Consider the following 18,458-nt stretch of genomic DNA (forward strand, 5'->3'; position numbering starts at 1 on the left):
TACTTCATTAAAGTTAATGTAATTTTAAATTGTTTAAATGACCATCTACAAAATTGATAGAAAATAGACTAGATTTTTCAGTAAATAGACTTGGTTTAAATAGAGTTCTTTATATTTTCTAAAATTAAAGTGTGCTGTGTCAGAGTACCTACCTTAAAAAAAGAAAAGAAATGACCTATTTATTCCATAGTCATCAAGTATTTAACCATCAGTTCCCCCAAATAAGATAAAATATCAAGCACAGTTTACTCCAATACAATTATAAGAAAACTAAAAGAAACTAAAGATGAATACTGTAATTAAGAACTTGGCCATATAGATAGTAGTTTGACAAAATTAATGCAGGTAACAAAGTGCATTTCTTTGCCTATTTAAAATGTAAAAATTACCTTTCCAAGTTTCGCTATATCTCGATACAAGGACAAAGGCAGAGTAAAGGCAACAGTGGAAAGCACAATAACGAAATGGTGACCAATAAGCAAGTTTTCAGGATCAACTAAAACACAATAAATATTATAAAGTGTTTATGAGTAACATCAGTGACACAAGTAGTCAAATATTTAATTATAAAAATGACTTAATACAAAGCGCTACATAAATGACAACAATTTTGAATAAATAAATTCCATAGAACCATGTAAAAACAGAAATAATTCACAAAAAATGTAAATACAAAATAACAAGGATGAACCTATAATTCAAATAATGTTATAATATTTAGCATTCAAATTATTTTAGTAGCCTCTGCATCAGTTTTCCTGCTTCTTCCTTCCTTTGTCCCCTTAGTGTATATTTTTAACCTAGCAACTACGGAGATCCTTTCCAAAGGCTAAAGACATTATGTCACTCCTTGTCCTAAACTCTCTAATGGCAAAACCCTTCATTTAAAAAGTAAGCAACATGGGGACATGGTATGTTCTGTGGCTTTTTTTTTCTAACTTCTGTATTCCAGAGAGACTTGATCAGTACAACTTAAAATTTCAAACCTCAAGGTTTTGATAAAAATATTCACTATATTTCTACCCTTCTATTGAGAAAGAAGTGATTTCCCTGAAGGAAAGCAGACAAAGCAACTTTTTGGATAGGGAAGATGCCATAGGGAAGCTGCTGAAACCTGGTATTCACTGCAGCCTCTTGGCTATCAAAACAAGGAAATAATAGTGTGTGTGTGTGTGTGTGTGTGTGTGTGTGTGTGTGTGTGAGATCAAATACAAACAAAATTTTTAAACAAAAAATAAAACATACTTACAAGGATTTATATATATATATATATATATATTTAAAGCTGTGCTAATCACAGTATTCACTTTAGGAGCTATGTATCTATTCCAATGAAGACACTATTGTTTAAATTTTTAGCTCATATTGAATTCCTTCAGAGATCATGTGATTATACTTTTGAAATGTCCTCAGTGGTACCAAGTCTTTGTGCATTAATTTCTGCAAAATCTAAAATCTGTAGAAGCCAAGTCTGTCAAATAAGTAAGTGAATATGGTAAAAAACAAAAACAAAAACAAAAAAAGAGAGCTATTACTCTGAAAAGTAAGACTAGTTTTCTTATATGGCTAATAAACTAACGTACAAGGAGGTTCCAAGGTGGGAATTTCAAAATGGCATAAATTATACACACACACACAAACACACACATGTATATACCAGAATGGAAATATTAATTGTGGGTTTTTGTTTAACTCAGTCATAACTAAACAATCATCATAACATTGTGAGTCAAAACAATAAAACAGGAAATTCAAGTTCCAAAACCCTTGAACTCAACTATTTACATATCTCTGGTGAACATAATATGAATTTAATTATTTGTATATCTGGTCTATTTACCCTTTCAAACTGTTTGCTCTACTAATATAGTGTTATCTTATTTATACAGATGTCTGAAGTTACATGCATCCTTAAAATTCTGAAAGTATACATTAAAAAGGAAGGAAAAAAGGAAAGAAGGAAGGAAGTGTTGGAAGGATTATGCCTACTTGGTTGTCCCAAGAGACTATGCTATGTTTTCTAACATTTTCCTCATACATATGTATTACTTCTTAAATAAGAAAAAAGAATTTTTTCTAAATTAATAATGCTCCTTTGAGAAACTGAAAAAATAGCAAAGGAAACAAAAAATTCCCATGAATCGCACAATTAAAAGATAACCACAGTTTATATGTGAATATGTTTCTTATTTTTTCCTTATTTATGGAAATAGAAAATTTACATACTTTAGATCGTATTGTATATATGGTATTATATTCTTCTCATTTTCCTTAACATTCTATCCACTCACCTAATCTCAGTTTATGAAAACAGGATTTGGAGGTTGGGGGCTACGACAGCACCTACAGGTAATAGCTAACAGTGCTGGGTACACCTCCTATATGCTAGGCACTGTCTGCGTTGTCTCTCGTTTCACACCATAATTCTATGAAGCAGGTGATACCCTAATTCATAATTTAGAGATGAGGGGCTAGAACTCAACGAGGGCATTAACCTTCTCAAGGTCACACAGCTAGCAAGTAGTGGGTCAGTGATTTGATGCTCAAATCTCCCTGGTTTCAGTTTCCACTAAACCCTGTGAGAGGAATAGGCACAATTTCCAGTTCTATGTTTTGTTTTATTTTGTTGGCATGTCTCTAGGATGGGTGATTCACACACTAAGAGAAAAGGTGTTTTTGTATCAATTTGAAGGATAATAACAACTATAAAGTTAGGTGACTATGAAATGGGGATTATGTGGCTTGGACGAGGAACTCTTCGAAGCAAAAAGACTCACGATCTCTGAATTATTCAAATAGCCATGATACGGTGAAAGGATGAACAGGGAGTGGCGTTGTGGCACATGCTGAAAAGGTCTGCTTAAAATGTTCATAGCGGCTTTTTCAGAATCAAGCCAAACAGGAAACAACCCGAATGTCCCTTAACTGGATGATAGATAAAATGTTTATATCCATATAATGAAATAATCCTCAGCAATTAAAAAAAAGAACACATTACTAATAAACTCCAAAACATGGAGAATCTCAAATGTACTATACTAAGTGAAAGAGGCCAGACCCAAAAGGCTAGCTCCTATAAGATGCCATTTATTTGACATTCTGGGAAAAGCAAAAGTAGGAAGAGAAATCAGATCAGTGGTTCCCTAAGGCTGGAGATGAGAGAAAGTTTGACTACAAAGGGGACTGAGGAAAATCTGTGGGGATAATGGAATGGTTCTGTATTTTGATTGTGGCTGTGGTTATATGACTATATGCATGTGTCAAAACTCATAGGACTATACATTAAAAAGGGTTAATTTTACTATATTAAATTATACCTCAATACAAATAATGGGGACAAAGATTAGCTTGCTTATTTAAGAAATGATGTAGTATAAACAGTACATGAAAAAATGATACTACAGAGAGTTAGTGATACATAAGATATTTAAAATATAAAGTATTTTAATTATATAAATAATAATTTTTAAACAGCTAAATTAGAACTAAACTATATATAAAAGGAGATTAATACTTTAGGATCAGATTGGATCATGGATATTACTGGATACTTGAAGTCATCCAATTCTTCCACTTGCAAATATTTTATTTTTAAATTATTATGAATCACATTAACTATGAAAAACTATATAAAATAAATATACTGACTTACCTCCAGGGATTCTTTGGAAAACTTTGCTCAAAGTATCTCCAGTTATTATGTTGTAACTTATCATAGCTAAACACATAATTAAAACAATACAGTCACCAACAAGCCATCACATATTTCATCTTGAATATTTTGAAAGTAATCAGTTATCACTTCCCAAATACTGGCATAGTCTACTTTCAAATATATATTGTGATTACAAATATGTACAACTTTAAAAATAACTAGACAGCAGATTTGTGGGAGAATATTAGTTTGTATTACAAAAAGATTTTCACTTCACAAATTGATTCTTTCCAGAACATCTTTAAATAATAGTGAGTTTTGGTAGTCATTTAAAATGCAATTTGTTTTGTTATTAAAGTTCAGTTTCCAAATACTCTTTAGGAACACATATTTTGCTCAAAGTGAGGAACAATAATAGAAAACTGTCAAGGCTCCAAAATATCACATTTGAAAAAGTAAGATTTTGGAGAAATATATTCTTAGCTTTCTGTAGAGACATAAGAAACTAGTTTGAATAATAGCTTCTATATTACTAATTTTGAAAATGAAGTCAGTTTGGCCATTGATGAACGTTAACATTTTGCTTATTTAAGAAGTGCTAGGTGCAAACTTTAAATAGCATGTTGGCCTTGGACATGACTTCCACAAATCCTTAGGTTTTCAAAAAAGTTTTAGCCTTAGAAGAAATCTATCATTCTATTTTTCATCAAAGTAGGGAATCACAAGCATTAACTCAGTGAGAATCACGCTCACTTTATTTCAATGAAATACTCAGAAAACTGACCAAAAGGAACAGAAAACAAGGAAAAATGGCTAAAGATAAACACTTAATGTGAAAAATATTTCAACTACTGGTATTCTTTAATGACTATTAAAACTATTTTATTCAGAAATGGCTGTTTATGAAAATACTTACAATATTCAATTTCACATTCATCCTTACCTATGAAGGGATACAAAAATTGTAGAACAGAGAGTAGGAGATATCCTGGAAAGCCAAAAGTTTTATTGACCAAAGACTGGTAAGTGTCTGTCCCAGAGAGGGCCCCTCCTTTTATCAATAAAACAAGGGAAAAGTCTGTGGCAAAAATAACCATTAAACAAATGTCAGATTACATTTAATACAATTTTTTTTTTCAGTGTTTTGACTTAAAGAAAAAAGAACTTTAAAGAAGAGTTTAATGCTACAGTAAATTAGCATGGCAAGTCTTACTTTCTTTTCATAAAACTTTATCTTTCATAAAACTGTACTGTTTCCAGTTATATATTTTTCAATTGAGATGCAAATAGACTTCATATATCCATGCAATGAACTGGACAGATGAGGGTATGCAGACTAGAGTTAAAGCTTCAATTTTCCATTTTACTTTCTTAACCTAACCAGTGCGACGACTATTAACAGGATGTGGCTCAATTGTCCAAGCAACAGAATGTAGGTAATCCAATATCTCATAGGCGTTCAACACGTGAAGACCTAGAATAAAACGTGCTGGAAGCATTCAGAACAAAAAATAGATTTAGGAGAGTCAGATCATTTGTTTTACAACAAAGTACAACTAGTAACTTTATAGCTATTATGGTTTACTTTACTATATTATTATTATAGTTAAGAGAGCACTCTAAGAATTTTTTTTTTGAAATTTACATTTTAGAGATTTAAGTTCCACTTTTTTTTTTTTAAACAGAGATGGCCAATTTTCTTTTTGTTTATTTATTTATTCATTTGGCCGCATCGCGTGGCTTGTGGGATCTTAGTACCCTGACCAGGGATTGAACCATGCCCTTGGCAGTAAGAGCTCGCAGTCCTAACCACTGGAACGCCAGAGAATTCCCAAGTTCCACTTTTGGTGTTGAAATTGAAGACACAAATATACAGAAAATATATAATTAAAAGTCTCTTTCATTTAACCCAATGTTTTTTGAACACCTAGTGAATGACACTGCAGTTGTACTGGGTACACAGATACACAGAGGGTGTGATTCTTGCTTTTTCTTTTTTCTTGCTCATGCTTCCATCACAGGTGAATTTTTTATCAAGTTATTTGGAAATGTACTAGAATACAAAGAAGAAAATACAAATCATTGCAATGTCATTTCCACCTTGATTCCCCACCCCCAGTTCATTGAAACTTCTTTTAACAAGTTCATCAATGAGCTCCAAGTTGATAAATCCAATTGATACGTCCTAAATATTAATCATATTTGCTTTTTCAGTAGCATTTTCCCCCTGTTTACCATTCCCTTGTTTCTCAACCATCCTCCCTTGGCCTTTCTGACATCACTTTCTCTTGGATTTCCTCCTACCTTTTGGGCAACTTATATTTAGTTTTTCACGTTTCTTTAACTCTCTTCAAACCCTGGATTCTTGGACTTTTTCCTCACTCTTCAAGATGTCCTAATGTGATCTTATTCATGGCCATGCTTTCAATTTTCAGAAAGATGTTAGTAACTCCCAAATTTGTACCTCCAGCCCAGATTCTTCCAAAACTCCAGATCTCTACATCTAGCTGCCTAATAAACATTTTACCTTGAAGACCTCATAGGTATCTTGATTTTAGATGTCCAAATTATAATTTATATATTTGTTCTGGAACCTGCTTCTGCATTCATATTTCATGTTCATATTCATATTCAAACTGTGAAGAATATCAAGAGAAACTTGAGAATCACACTAGACTTCTCATTATCCATCATCACCTTCTATTTTCCTTTGGTCACTAAGTCCATTAACTACTGTATCATAAATTATTCAACTATATCTCCTCACTTTTAGTCTCTAACCTGTTTTATTTTAGGGCTTAGGCCTTTGTCATTTCTTGCTCGGATTACTGCAAAAACTCCTATTAGTTCTCTCATCCACCATCCCCTCCCTACTAAGACTTTCTTGACATCCCCCCTCTACCAGATGAATCTGACCACAGCATAAATCTGACCATGTTTTTCTGCTTAAAATCTTCTAGGGGAATCCTTTGATGCCTCTGGATAAAAAACAACTCTTTTTCATAATTTTTTTTCAGGAAAAAACTGTTTATTAGCTGTGGGCTCTTGGATGAAGGACTCTGAACTTACTTTTCATCTGTAAAGTAAGGCAATACCCCAACCCTGAAGAGTCTATGAGGATGATGATGTTTAAATGCCTACTCCTGGCATGCTATGGAGGCTAAATGAATGAGAACTCGTGCTATTTTTACTTATCTTCTATAGGCTGCGTGTTGTGGGGGACATTGTATTTGGAGTCTGATGATAATGATGGTAACAACGATAACAACCACAAAAACACTAGCAAATACTTCACAACACTTTCTGTCTGCCAGACCTTTTTCTAAATGCTTTACGTATATTAACGTGTTTAATCATCTCAACAGCCCTAAGTAGGTGCCATTATGATCCCCCATTTGATAGATGAGAAAAGTGAGGCACAGAAGCTTAAGTAAATTGCTAAATTTCACAGAGTAAAGGAGAGACAGGACTCAGACCCTGGTAGTCTAGCCCCAGAATCCATGCATTTAACCAAAATCTCAACTCTGTTGCCAGTAACTGCAGACCTTGGGCAAATCATGTTAACCTACTGAAGTCTCAATTTCCTCCTCCATAAAAAGTAGAACATGAATACCTACTTTATGGAGTCAGAAGGATTAAGTATAGTGGCTGCATTATGCTTAGCATCTAGCCAGTCTTCAGGAAATGGTAATGATTATCATTACATGGGAGCCTTCATAAATGCCTCTGCAAAACCTCTCTAACTAACTTCATCTCTTTCCACTTACCAACATCAACCCTATAACTTCAGCCAGGCTGAATCACTTACATAGTTCTCTTTTGCATGTCCACATTACCACCTGCTTAGAGTACCCTTCCATTTTCTTTGCTCACTCACATTTTTTCATAAACAGTCAGTGAAGCTGTCTTTTCCTCCCCAAAACATGTCTGCTCCTTTAAGGCTGGGTTAAATGCCAGTATCCCTATTGTCATGCACATATTTGTATTATGGTATTTTTCATGAAGTATTATAATTATGTGTATTTTTTTCTGCCTAACATACTACATTGTGAGCTTCATGTGGGCAGGAATAAAGCTATAATTGCTATAGCTATCATTGTTATCATTGTTATAATGGCAGCAGTGTCAGTAAATATCTGTTGAATGAATCAGTGATCAATAAAGCAGGATTGCTAGGTGTCTATATACCTGATTCAAATTTAATGCGATAAATGACTTAATAAATATATTTTAAAATATTCTGCAAGCACAAATGACATAGTAATTCATCCTACATCCTTTGTTTAAAACTAGGAAAAGCTTCACAAAAGAGTTGAGTAGTGCCTTGAACGATAAACAGGATTTCACCAGGTAGAGAAGAAAAAAAAACTGTCAGGCAGGGGGACTATCCATGGGAAGTCAGTGTGAAGGTATATTCTGTATGTGGGTAATGGAATAGTCCAGAATGGCTAAAACATAAGTCCCACACAGGGCAGTGTCGGTGACAGGGTGAAAGAGAGGTCATATTAGTGGGAGATAAGACCAGAAATGCAGACTGTGGCCGAACCATTTAAAGAATTTAAATGCAATAAATTTTTTTCTGTTGTCATTATAGAGTCTTGGAACGTTTTGACTGGGGGAATATCAGATCAGGCTGAGGTTTCATAAAGATAACTTTTGCAGTAATATGGAGGACGGATCAGAAAGCAAAAGACACATGCTAAAGGCAGGAAAACTAAATAGCAACCTATTGGCCAAGGAAGAGAATCAGTGAGGACTGGAGTAACAGGGGGTAACCAATTTCATAGATGTTGTAAAGTTTTGGTGAAGAACTGTATGCTTGGGATGAGACTGCTGAATTGTATAACAGTTCAAAATGTTCTGCCTAAAAGTAACAATTTGCTAAGAATTTAGTCAATAACAAATGCTATACGGGCTATAGATAAAGCTCTCAAAAGTTTTAGGAATCTCAAATATCACTATAACATTTTGATCTCCCTTTAAATGTACTGTATGCAAATTTTAGATAATCCATGAATGAGTGTACGTTATTTAACAGGAAAATTTTCTTTTACATCATTATGCATACTTGGACAATAAAAATTATTTTACTCTAATCAACAAATATGAGAACCTTAAAGTAAATTAAAATAAAATCATTTGTTGTAAATATTTACAATTCTTTCTTGTTCTCCAACATTTCACAAACATGAAAACAGAACTTAGAAACACTACTTGTTGAACTGGACATAACTCATTAAAAAGACAAAGGCCTTAAAAAGACAAAAGAATAATTGTAGAGACAAACAACTGTATAATTACAGTGTCAATTTAAAGAACAATTCAATATTATAACCCTACTTGTAGATTTTGCTCTTAAAAGCCTAATTAAGGAACAAAATGAATCACAGTCTATTTTTTGTGTCTGTGTGGTCATCCTTAATTTATCAAAATTATTTAAGGATTTTCATCATGCAGCCAAATTAGAGTAACTAATTTCCACTGATTAGTTGCAATATATGACTTTGCAAAGGACTGCTCACAGACATTGCTGTAGGTTTACGTATAGCATCAGCTGAGAGAGTTATTCACATTATGATCTATGTATGTACAACGTGACTTGGCTTTAAGAAACTATTCATTCTCCTCAATTATTGATTGAATCCTTAGGTGATATATGTTTTTAAATGCTTTCTGTCTACTGGTTTACAATGTGTGTACATGTTCATAATGCACTTAAGCCATGGTTATTATGCCTGAGAGGAAATTATTTGTCAGTACTGATTGACTGGAAAACAGGAAATTAAAAACGACAAGCGTAAATCCTTGAATAGGGTTTTTTAGTGTGATAAATGTGCTCATAAATAAAATACACTTTTTAAACACCAGCAACTCTGAATAAGCACAAAGACACAGATTCCACATTACTAAATTATGGGTCTTAAGCTACAAATTAAGAGCTGTAGAAGCTAAAAGCATCTTAGGTTTAGGGAGTGGTGGGTGGTGAGAAGAAAGCAGGGAGGAAGGGAGTTGAGGGCCTCTGCAGCTCTGACTTTGGCATCTGCTGCATGCTTTACTTTCTTCCTCAGCCTGAGGAAAAACAGCTGAGTTACAGGCTGGTTTTGGAAGCCTGAGATTTTATGAGGGATGGCATCTTAGTCAGAGTCTCCAGAAGTAGAGCTGAGACAGAGATTCTTGGGCAAGAGATTTGAGGGAGTACTCTTAGGAGAAGGGGAGTGAAAAGATTGGGCAGGGGAACAGCTCAGGAGGACTCGATCTCGATCTCGGGGGAGAGCAGCTGCAGCCCAAGCCCTGCAGTGGTGGCGTCTGGAGCTCCAACTGCCCAGCACGTTGGTCCCTCCCGGAGGCAAGGAGGACAGCTTTGGGGTTTCTGTTAGTCAGCCTTTGGGGAAATGGTGGCTGGGGTTCATAACCTCACAGGAAGGTGATACTGTTAAGGCCCAGGTCGCCACTCTGGAGCAGGGGACAGCTGAGGTGTTTTGTATTACCTGGTAAAGGGCATCTAGGTGATCACACATAGCAGCCCCCTAGCAGCAACCACTGCAGGGGGTGTCTGTTTGTGATTGCTGCCTCTTTCACAGTGATACTAAGGTAGAGGAAAGACCTTGTGTTTGCCTTGAGGTGAACTGGAGGGACGACATCTTCTCTTCCTCACAACAGGAAGAGAAGATGATTAGGAGTTGCAAAGCCTGCACTTAGACGGGGGAATGGGTGTGAATGAACATGTTACATGGAAAGCGGGAAGCAGAACAGAAGAAGTGATACAGAAGCACCTTATTGCTGCCCTTGAAGACAGCGGCAGGCAGGAGGCTGGGCAGGCAGGGTGAGGTGGGGAGGGCGTGGGGATCCCTGCTGGTTGAGCACCGGGGCTCTTGGTGCCACCTGCACAAACAGAGCTCAAAAGGGTTGTTCATCTGTGTGCACCTGCCTGAGGTTTTTGTGGGAAAGGAATCCCTGATATCTGCATTTTCAGAGTACGGTCTTGGCCTTAATCAGTCTTTAAAGTGACTCCTCTATCTACCACGTTTGGCATAAAGTGAAAAGGCACATGAAAAGGATTTAGGCTTGGTACTATATAATGCTTTTCTAATCTGTTCAGAGGATTAGCAAGAAAAGTAAATCTCCTCAGACATAAATGTTTAAATTCTTTAGGATTCTTTGATGCACTTTTTAATTAGGAAATTCAATTACAGGGCGTGTGTGTGTGTTTGTGTAAAACAGTCATTGCACAATTTAAGTTGCAGGAATAAGCAATTATATAGTATTTTACCTGTGACATATGACACCCAGAATAAAAGCAATATTCCCAGAGGAAAGCCAGCTTGCTTCATTGAATAAGGCAATCCTAGAAAAAACATAAAATGTCCCACCCATCACATTAATAAAACATATGGAAACACGGAAGTTTTCCCCCAATTTCTGTATATAATAGGCTAAGTAAATTGACATATTTATATGACATAGTTGTAAACAGTATATATGAATACTAAAATTAAATGTTAGCATATTAATACCTATTTCAGAATAAAATGTTGTCAGTTAAGGGCATGTCAAGAGAGCAAGTTTATGAGGTGGAAAAAGAGCAAGTTTATGAGGTGGAAAAATAAGAATAAGAAAGCATCAAATGAAAAACAGATGACAGTTCACACAAATAATGTTCCCTTCAGGGTGAGGGGGACGTATGACCTACAATATGTGGAGAGTAATGACCCAGAGTTCTCCTTATGTGCTGGCCGGGAAAGCAGAGGTGATAATAAGAGTATAGAAGGGTTATGAGATATGAGGAAAGACCACCCCTGGGGTCAAAATGGGCAACTCCGTAGGAAAAGGAGAGGAAAATGAGAAGGCAAAAGTATTTTTTATAAAGCTGAAAGGAGTATGTAATGTTATTTCTTATGAATCTTTTTTGGAAATGGGCAATTTTAGATTATGGACAATGAAACATTTAAAATAAAATGTACTTAAAATAATTCCACCAAAAATATTTATTCTCTGAAAACTTTCCCCTTTCAAAAATCTGCTGGGCCTAATTAAGAAGTACTTTTTAAGTTGACATGAATCAGCTTAAAGTGTTCATATCAGGAATTAACTCTGGAATTCAGCCTACACCTCTATGGTACATGGAGGCTGAATTTCAAAAAGGTCTTTGCGCCTACTTGCTACTACTTTGCCTCAGGTTCCTACATTTTATTTACCATTTGAAAAAAAACAATTTGCCTGTATATGGAAAGTAAAATCAAGAAATACATCAACTTGTGAAAGTTAAGAAAAGTAACTCAATCCAGATGACTGAGACTAAAATGTCATAACTTTACAGGAAAAAGTAATATTCTCAATGTGTATTTGCAGGATTTTGTTTTGTCCTTGCTTTTTCTTAAATTGGATGTTTCAAATAACAAAAGCGCTGAAAAAATAACTGCCTTCATTATTATAATGCAACGCACTTAATTTTTTCAGAACTTTTCCTTTGCTTCACATTGGGAAAATATGAGCTGCTCATTTCTTTCACTTCTGATTATTTGGCTCCTTTGTTTTAAAAAATCATTTAAAAAACCATTTCTATTTATTGATTAAATTATATTTACAATTGATATATCATAATAAGTTTGTACTTTAAAATTTAACACTCTATAAATGGGTGAGGAAATATTAACGTGGATTTGATTTTTCACGACTGTTATGTTTTCACATTAAACTTTTGTATCTCCAATATTTGCAAGTATCTGGAAGTTCTACACCTCTAGAAGGTTATAGAAAGGTGATTCAAGTAATGGCTAGCCACTCCAGGAACAGGGAAAAAAGTAAATTAGGTAACATTATCACTTGACCATGCAGCCTATGAAAAAAAAATTCAGCAATCTCCCATCTGCAGCTCCACCTTGATCTATCACACATGGAGGGTGCTCTCAAATGTGGAAAGAGTGTGAATCACCACCCCATTTTTACTATAAGAGAGACTGATGTGTGCACATTGTTACACTGGAAAAAAAGGAAGGCCTTTATGAAAAACAATTACCAATTTTATCATTTAAGATTTTTTCCTTTAAAATTAACCTATGAATACTAGCAACATAATAAGTGTCTTAAATTTGGCCTTTTCACTGAAAATTAAAAAAAAAAAACTTACCTATTATACCAGATCCTATAATCGAGTTGACAACATTAAAAACAGCAGCAGACTGACGACAAGTTTTCCCTTTGTGCTTATGTTCAGAAACGAGGGTTTCTCTGTCATCTAGATGGCTCTATTTTAGTATATAAAAGTGCAATTAAATAAATATTTAACTCAAAATAAATAGCTCAAAAATTCAGAAAATTGTAAGACAAATACGCAATTTAGGAGACTAACGTGATATTAGTAATAATAATAAGTAATGCCAATAACGATAAGAAAATGAGGATAATAATAGAGTAACAACAATATCTAGTAATTCAAACAGAGCTTGTGAACAAACTCCATCCTAAAATGTCCTGATTACAGCTGCGCCAAGTTCGTGGACTACTGCGTGAAATCCTAGTACTCTAGGATCTCTTAGGGAGCAAAGGATGTGATTTTTGTGAAATTAAAGGGGTTATATTGAAAAGTGCCCGCTATGGAAAAAAAAAGATCGAGGCAAAATTTCTTTTTTCTCCTGGAGAACCTTCTGTGGTGCTACATCAAGACGCCGGGTGAAGGTAGCTGAACGCTGTTGCAGGGTGAACGAAACTTGCAATGACCTGCCTTCAGAACCAGCCCCAGTCTCATTACCTGTGGCGGGATGACGGGCCGCTGCCCCTGGTAGCCCATGGCTGCACCCGGGTCCTCGGCAGGTGGGAGGTCCGCCGGCGCGAGTACTCGACTCGCCGGAACAGCCTTCTCCGCGACCTCCAAGCCCGGGGTCAGCGCGCGGCGGGCGAGTTGGGTCGAGAGGCTTCGCGGGCCCCCTTGGCCCCACCTCCGCTGCGCGCGGGCTGCGCGGGGGCTGCGCGCGGGCTGCCGCCCCAGCTCACTTGGACGCCGCGGCCGAGGCGATTTCCCTCGGAGGTTGCCGAATACGCCTTCCTCCTGAGGCGGAGACGCTACAGGGTGTTTCTGATTAGGGCAGCCCTCTTTCCCCGCACCTCGCCTTTTTTTCCTTTTTTTTTTTTTTAAAACCTCCAGCTGCGGCCTCTCTCCCCTCGCCTCCCACCCAACCAACAGCTGCAAAGTACAATATGTTCCGTCCACGCTGACTTGCTCAGATTGTACAGAGTTAAGCTGGCCTTATAGTCCATTCCCAAATTAGCTGCTCCTTGGCTGGAGTCTGACGTCCAGGTAAGAACGCACTAGCACACCTGTTCCCATGGAGCATCTTTTCTATTGCTACCTCCTCCTGCTCGCTACACCGATTTCTGTCAGAGCTGACAGATGAAAATGTAGGACTGTTAAATGAAAATGTAGAACTGTTAAAAAACTTTTCTCGAGTTTTAGCAAATTTGATTACTGAGCATGCTTTGGTCAAATGTTTCCGGGTGACTTTTCAGAAAAGGAGACTTGGAGAAAGGAAAGGAAGATGGAGTCAGGTAACGAACCTTAAAAAAGTGGCGGGATGGGGTGTCAGGGGATGGGGAAGGAAAGGCACTTAGAGTATCTGAGCTACAAAGAATCTGAAATGACCATCTGTTCACCCCTCTTACATTACAGGTGAGGAAGCAGGCCCAGAGAATAGTCAATCACAAAGAGACAGAATACATAGAGAACAGTTTCAAGGATAGTTAGAGCGGTAATATAACACAACATCTGCTTATCAAATAATTCAAGTGGTTCTTTTTTCATAAACATTTATTTAAAATTATGAAGCATTTAAAAAACATAGAAAAACCTAAAGAGAACTATAAACTTCATATACTCTCCACTATCAAAGTAACAAATACTAATATTTTGTCATATTTTCTTCAAATTGGGAAAATAAACATTTAATGTCACAACAGAAACCCCTTTGCCCTTCCGAATTCCTTTCCCTACGTTGCTAGACTCATCCAATTCATGAAGTTTGTGTATATCTTTTGTATTCATGTTTTATATTTTAATTCATTCATTTGTAGCCATAAATGATATATAACAATGATTTGAGTATGTTCAAGATTTACAAAGATGGTCCCATACGGCACTATTTTCCTCCTAGCATTATTGTTGTTTACCCAGTATACTGTTTTCAAAATGTATTATATAGATTCATGCAGATACAGTATATTCATTTTATGTGTCACTGTTCAGTTAGCCATCCTCCTACAGAAAGACATTAAGATTGTTTCTAATTTTGTACTCTTCTGGAGCATATTAAATGACAGTTTCTCTAGAAGTAGAATTATGAGGAAGTAGTTCATGCATGTTTTCAACTTCACTAAATATTTCCAAGCTGCTCTACAAATTGATAGCCCCAATTATATTTCCACCAGCAGGGATGGAATTCCTGCTCTGCACTTTTAACATCAGGACTTAGTTTCTTTTTAAGTTTTGATGTTGTGATGAACTTTAAAATGGTATATAAATATTGTATAGATATGTATTTTCTTAATCTATAATGATGTTGAGGATCTTTTTGTAATGTTTAATGAATATAATTAAATATTTTGGTTATCCTCTTTGTTAATTTCATTTTTTTTATCCTTTGCCCATTTGATTTGATTGTTAGTCTTTTTCTTATTGATCTGTAAGAGTTATTTGTATATTTGGGGGGCCAACTGTATGTCAGTTACATATTTTATACATATCTTCTTCCAGCTTCTTTCTTCTAAAATTGTGGTATTTTTTTCATGCAAAGTTTACAGTTTTGAAATATTTAAAATTAGTAATCTTAATCCTGATACAAGTACATTAAAAGAAAGAAAATTATAGCCCTTTCACTAAAAAATATAGATTCAGGGCTTCCCTGGTGGCGCAGTGGTTGAGAATCTGCCTGCCAATGCAGGGGACACGGGTTCGAGCCCTGGTCTGGGAGGATCCCACATGCCGCGGAGCGACTGGGCCCGTGAGCCACAATTGCTGAGCCTGCGCGTCTGGAGCCTGTGCTCCGCAACAAGAGAGGCCAATAGTGAGAGGCCCGCGCACCGCGATGAAGAGTGGCCCCCGCTTGCCACAACTAGAGAAAGCCCTCGCACAGAAACGAAGACCCAACACAGCCATAAATAAATAAATAAATAAAATTAAAAAAAAAAAATATAGATTCAAAATCCTGAATAAAATGTTAGTAGATTGAAGCTAACGGTGTATGAAAAAGCTAACAGTATCATGACCAAGTTGAGTATACCGCAAGTATGAAAGGATGGGTTAGCCCCAAAAAAACTATAAATATAATTTCCCACATTAACAGATTACAAGAGAAAACTATGTAATTGTTTTACTAGATATAGAATAAAACATTTGATAATGTTGAATTCACGATTGGAGAAAACCTCTTTGTAAATTAGAAACAGAAGACAGCTTCCTTAAACTGATGAACTATAGCAGATATCTTCATTAATGGGGAAATTTTGGAAGCATTTCCATTTAACTAAGAAATGAAACAAAAATACCCATGATAATGACCCTTATTTTACATGATGTTGGAGTCCGTAGCCTAAAGCAATAAGAAGAGGAAAAGAATTTATAGGTATGAGGATTGGAAACGTAGAAATAAAGCTGTCATTTTGGGATGATGAAATTGTTTAAAAAGAAAAATTCAACAGACTTTAAAGGAAAATATTAGAAGCAATAAGAGAATTTAGGGAGCTTAACAGATATAAGATTTGCCTGAAAATATATTAATTTTTACAGCAGCAACAAACAACTAGGTGTAATAATGAAAAAAGAAGCTAATTTATAATAGTGTCAAAGAATACCAAATACTTAGGAATAAATTCAACTAAAGACGCACGCAAACTCTTCAGAGAAAACTGTAACAATCAAAAGACATTAAATAAGGCTTGAATAAATGGAGAGAAATACCAAATTCATGGATAAGTAGACTAAATATTCCAAAGATATCAATTCTGTCCAAGTTGATTTATTGATTAAAAACAATTAGTTTCACCATATTGACCACAAACACCTGTGGTGTAAATTTATAGAGCTTGTAAAAGTTTCCTTTTTTTAATCTACCAAAGAAATATATTTGATTTTTAAAAGTAGAAAGTAAAGTAAAAAGGAGAATTTTTAATAAATTTTGTATTTCTGCTTTCAGTGATAACTTTATAAATTTTTTCAATATATTAAATATTTGTCTGTGTATGTGACAGTGGTGAATTCCTTTTTGTGAATAGGGCTCTATGAGTGGTTTAAAACATGTTTACAAATTCTTGATACTCCTCCCATCAAGAAGTGGAGTTTCATTTCCCTTCCCTGGGTGTGGGCTGGACTCAGTGACTTGTTTCTAATAAACTGCATATGATGGAAGTGACATGTGTCATCTCTGATACTAAGTCATAAAATCATTGTGGTTTCTGCTTTGTTCTCTTTCAGATCACTCACTCTGGGAAAAGCCAGCTGCAATGTCATGAGGACATTCAAGCGTCTCATAGAAGAAACTGAACCCTCTGCCAATGCCATGTGAGTAAGTCATGTTGAAAAATGATCCCTTAGCCCCACTCAACCCTTCAGATGACTGCAGCCCCAGCCAACATCCCAGATGCAACCTGAGCCAGGGCCACTCAACCAACCTGCTCCTTCCTCGTCCACAAAAATGTTTATTGTTGTTTTTGATCACTAGTTGGGGTCTATTTGTTGCATGATGATAGAAAACTAAGATAGGATTTCTTTACTATTTTTTTTTTGGTGGTTAGTTTTTATTAATTAATTAATTAATTTGCATTTTTGAATTTATTTTATTTTGAACAGTTTTAGGTTCACTGCAACACTGAGCAGAAGGTACAGAGATTTACCATATGTGCTTTGTCTCCAGACATCCATAGCCTCCCCTATGAAGAACATTCCCCACCAGAGTTGTATATTTGTTACAACTGATGAACCTACATTGACATATCATCACCCACAGTTCGTAGTTTACATTAGAGTTTACTCTTGGTGTTGTACATTCTATGGGTTTGGACAAATGTATAATGATATGTATCCACCATTATAGTATCATACAGAATAGTTTCACTGCCTTAAAAATCCTCTGTGCTCAGCTGATTTATCCCTGTCCTCCCTCCCCTAAATCCCTGGCAACCACTAATATTTTTACTATCTCCAGAGTTTACCCTTTTCTAGAATGTCGTATAGTTGGGATCATACAACATGTAGCCTTTTCAGATTGGCTTATTTCACTTAGTAATATGCATGTAAATTTCCTCCCTTTTTTTTCATGGCTTGGTAACTCATTTCTTTTTTTTAAATAAATTTTTAAATTTTATTTATTTTTGGCTGCATTGGGTCTTTGTTGCTGCACGGGGGCTTTCTCTAGATGCAGCAAGCAGGGGCTACTCTTTGTTGTGATGCGCAGGCTTCTCATTGCGGTGGCTTCTCTTGTTGCGAAGCACAGACTCTAGGTGCCTGGGCTTCAGTAGTTGTGGCTCACAGGCTCTAGAGCGCAGGCTCAGTAGTTGTGGGGCACGGGCTTAGTTGCTCCGCGGCATGTGGGATCTTCCTGGAGCAGGGCTTGAACCCGTGTCTGCTGCATTGGCAGGTGGATTCTTAACCACTGCGCCACCAGGGAAGCCCCTCTCATTTCTTTTTAGCACTAAATAATGTTCCATTGTCTACGTACCACAGTTTATTTATCCGCTCACCCACTGAAGGACATCTTGGTTCCTTCCAAGTTTTGGCAATTTTGAATATTGATGCTATAAACATTGGTGTGTGGATTTT

At 36.0% G+C, this 18,458-nt stretch overlaps 1 protein-coding gene and 1 long non-coding RNA gene across 3 annotated transcripts in view; one reads left to right on the plus strand and one right to left on the minus strand.

Annotated features, from left to right (window-relative positions):
- SLC38A11 (solute carrier family 38 member 11) overlaps positions 1-13,622 on the minus strand; it is a 52,612-nt gene extending 38,990 nt beyond the window's left edge. For both annotated transcript variants that reach the window (XM_059928005.1, XM_059928004.1), the window contains exons 1-6: positions 13,404-13,622; positions 12,783-12,900; positions 10,926-11,000; positions 4,599-4,733; positions 3,653-3,718; positions 390-496 (exon numbers count right to left, since the gene is read on the minus strand). In XM_059928005.1, the coding sequence (XP_059783988.1) occupies positions 390-496; positions 3,653-3,718; positions 4,599-4,733; positions 10,926-11,000; positions 12,783-12,900; positions 13,404-13,442 (540 nt within the window). In that variant the 5' untranslated portion in view covers positions 13,443-13,622. The remainder of the gene's footprint in view (positions 1-389; positions 497-3,652; positions 3,719-4,598; positions 4,734-10,925; positions 11,001-12,782; positions 12,901-13,403) is intronic.
- LOC132368979 (uncharacterized) overlaps positions 1-17,189 on the plus strand; it is a 113,891-nt gene extending 96,702 nt beyond the window's left edge. The window contains exon 3 of the long non-coding RNA XR_009504201.1: positions 17,115-17,189. This is a non-coding gene — a long non-coding RNA (uncharacterized LOC132368979). The remainder of the gene's footprint in view (positions 1-17,114) is intronic.
- The last annotated feature ends 1,269 nt before the right edge of the window (positions 17,190-18,458 follow it).

Source organism: Balaenoptera ricei, chromosome 7 (assembly GCF_028023285.1).
Source record: "Balaenoptera ricei isolate mBalRic1 chromosome 7, mBalRic1.hap2, whole genome shotgun sequence".
Lineage (NCBI taxonomy): Eukaryota > Metazoa > Chordata > Mammalia > Artiodactyla > Balaenopteridae > Balaenoptera > Balaenoptera ricei.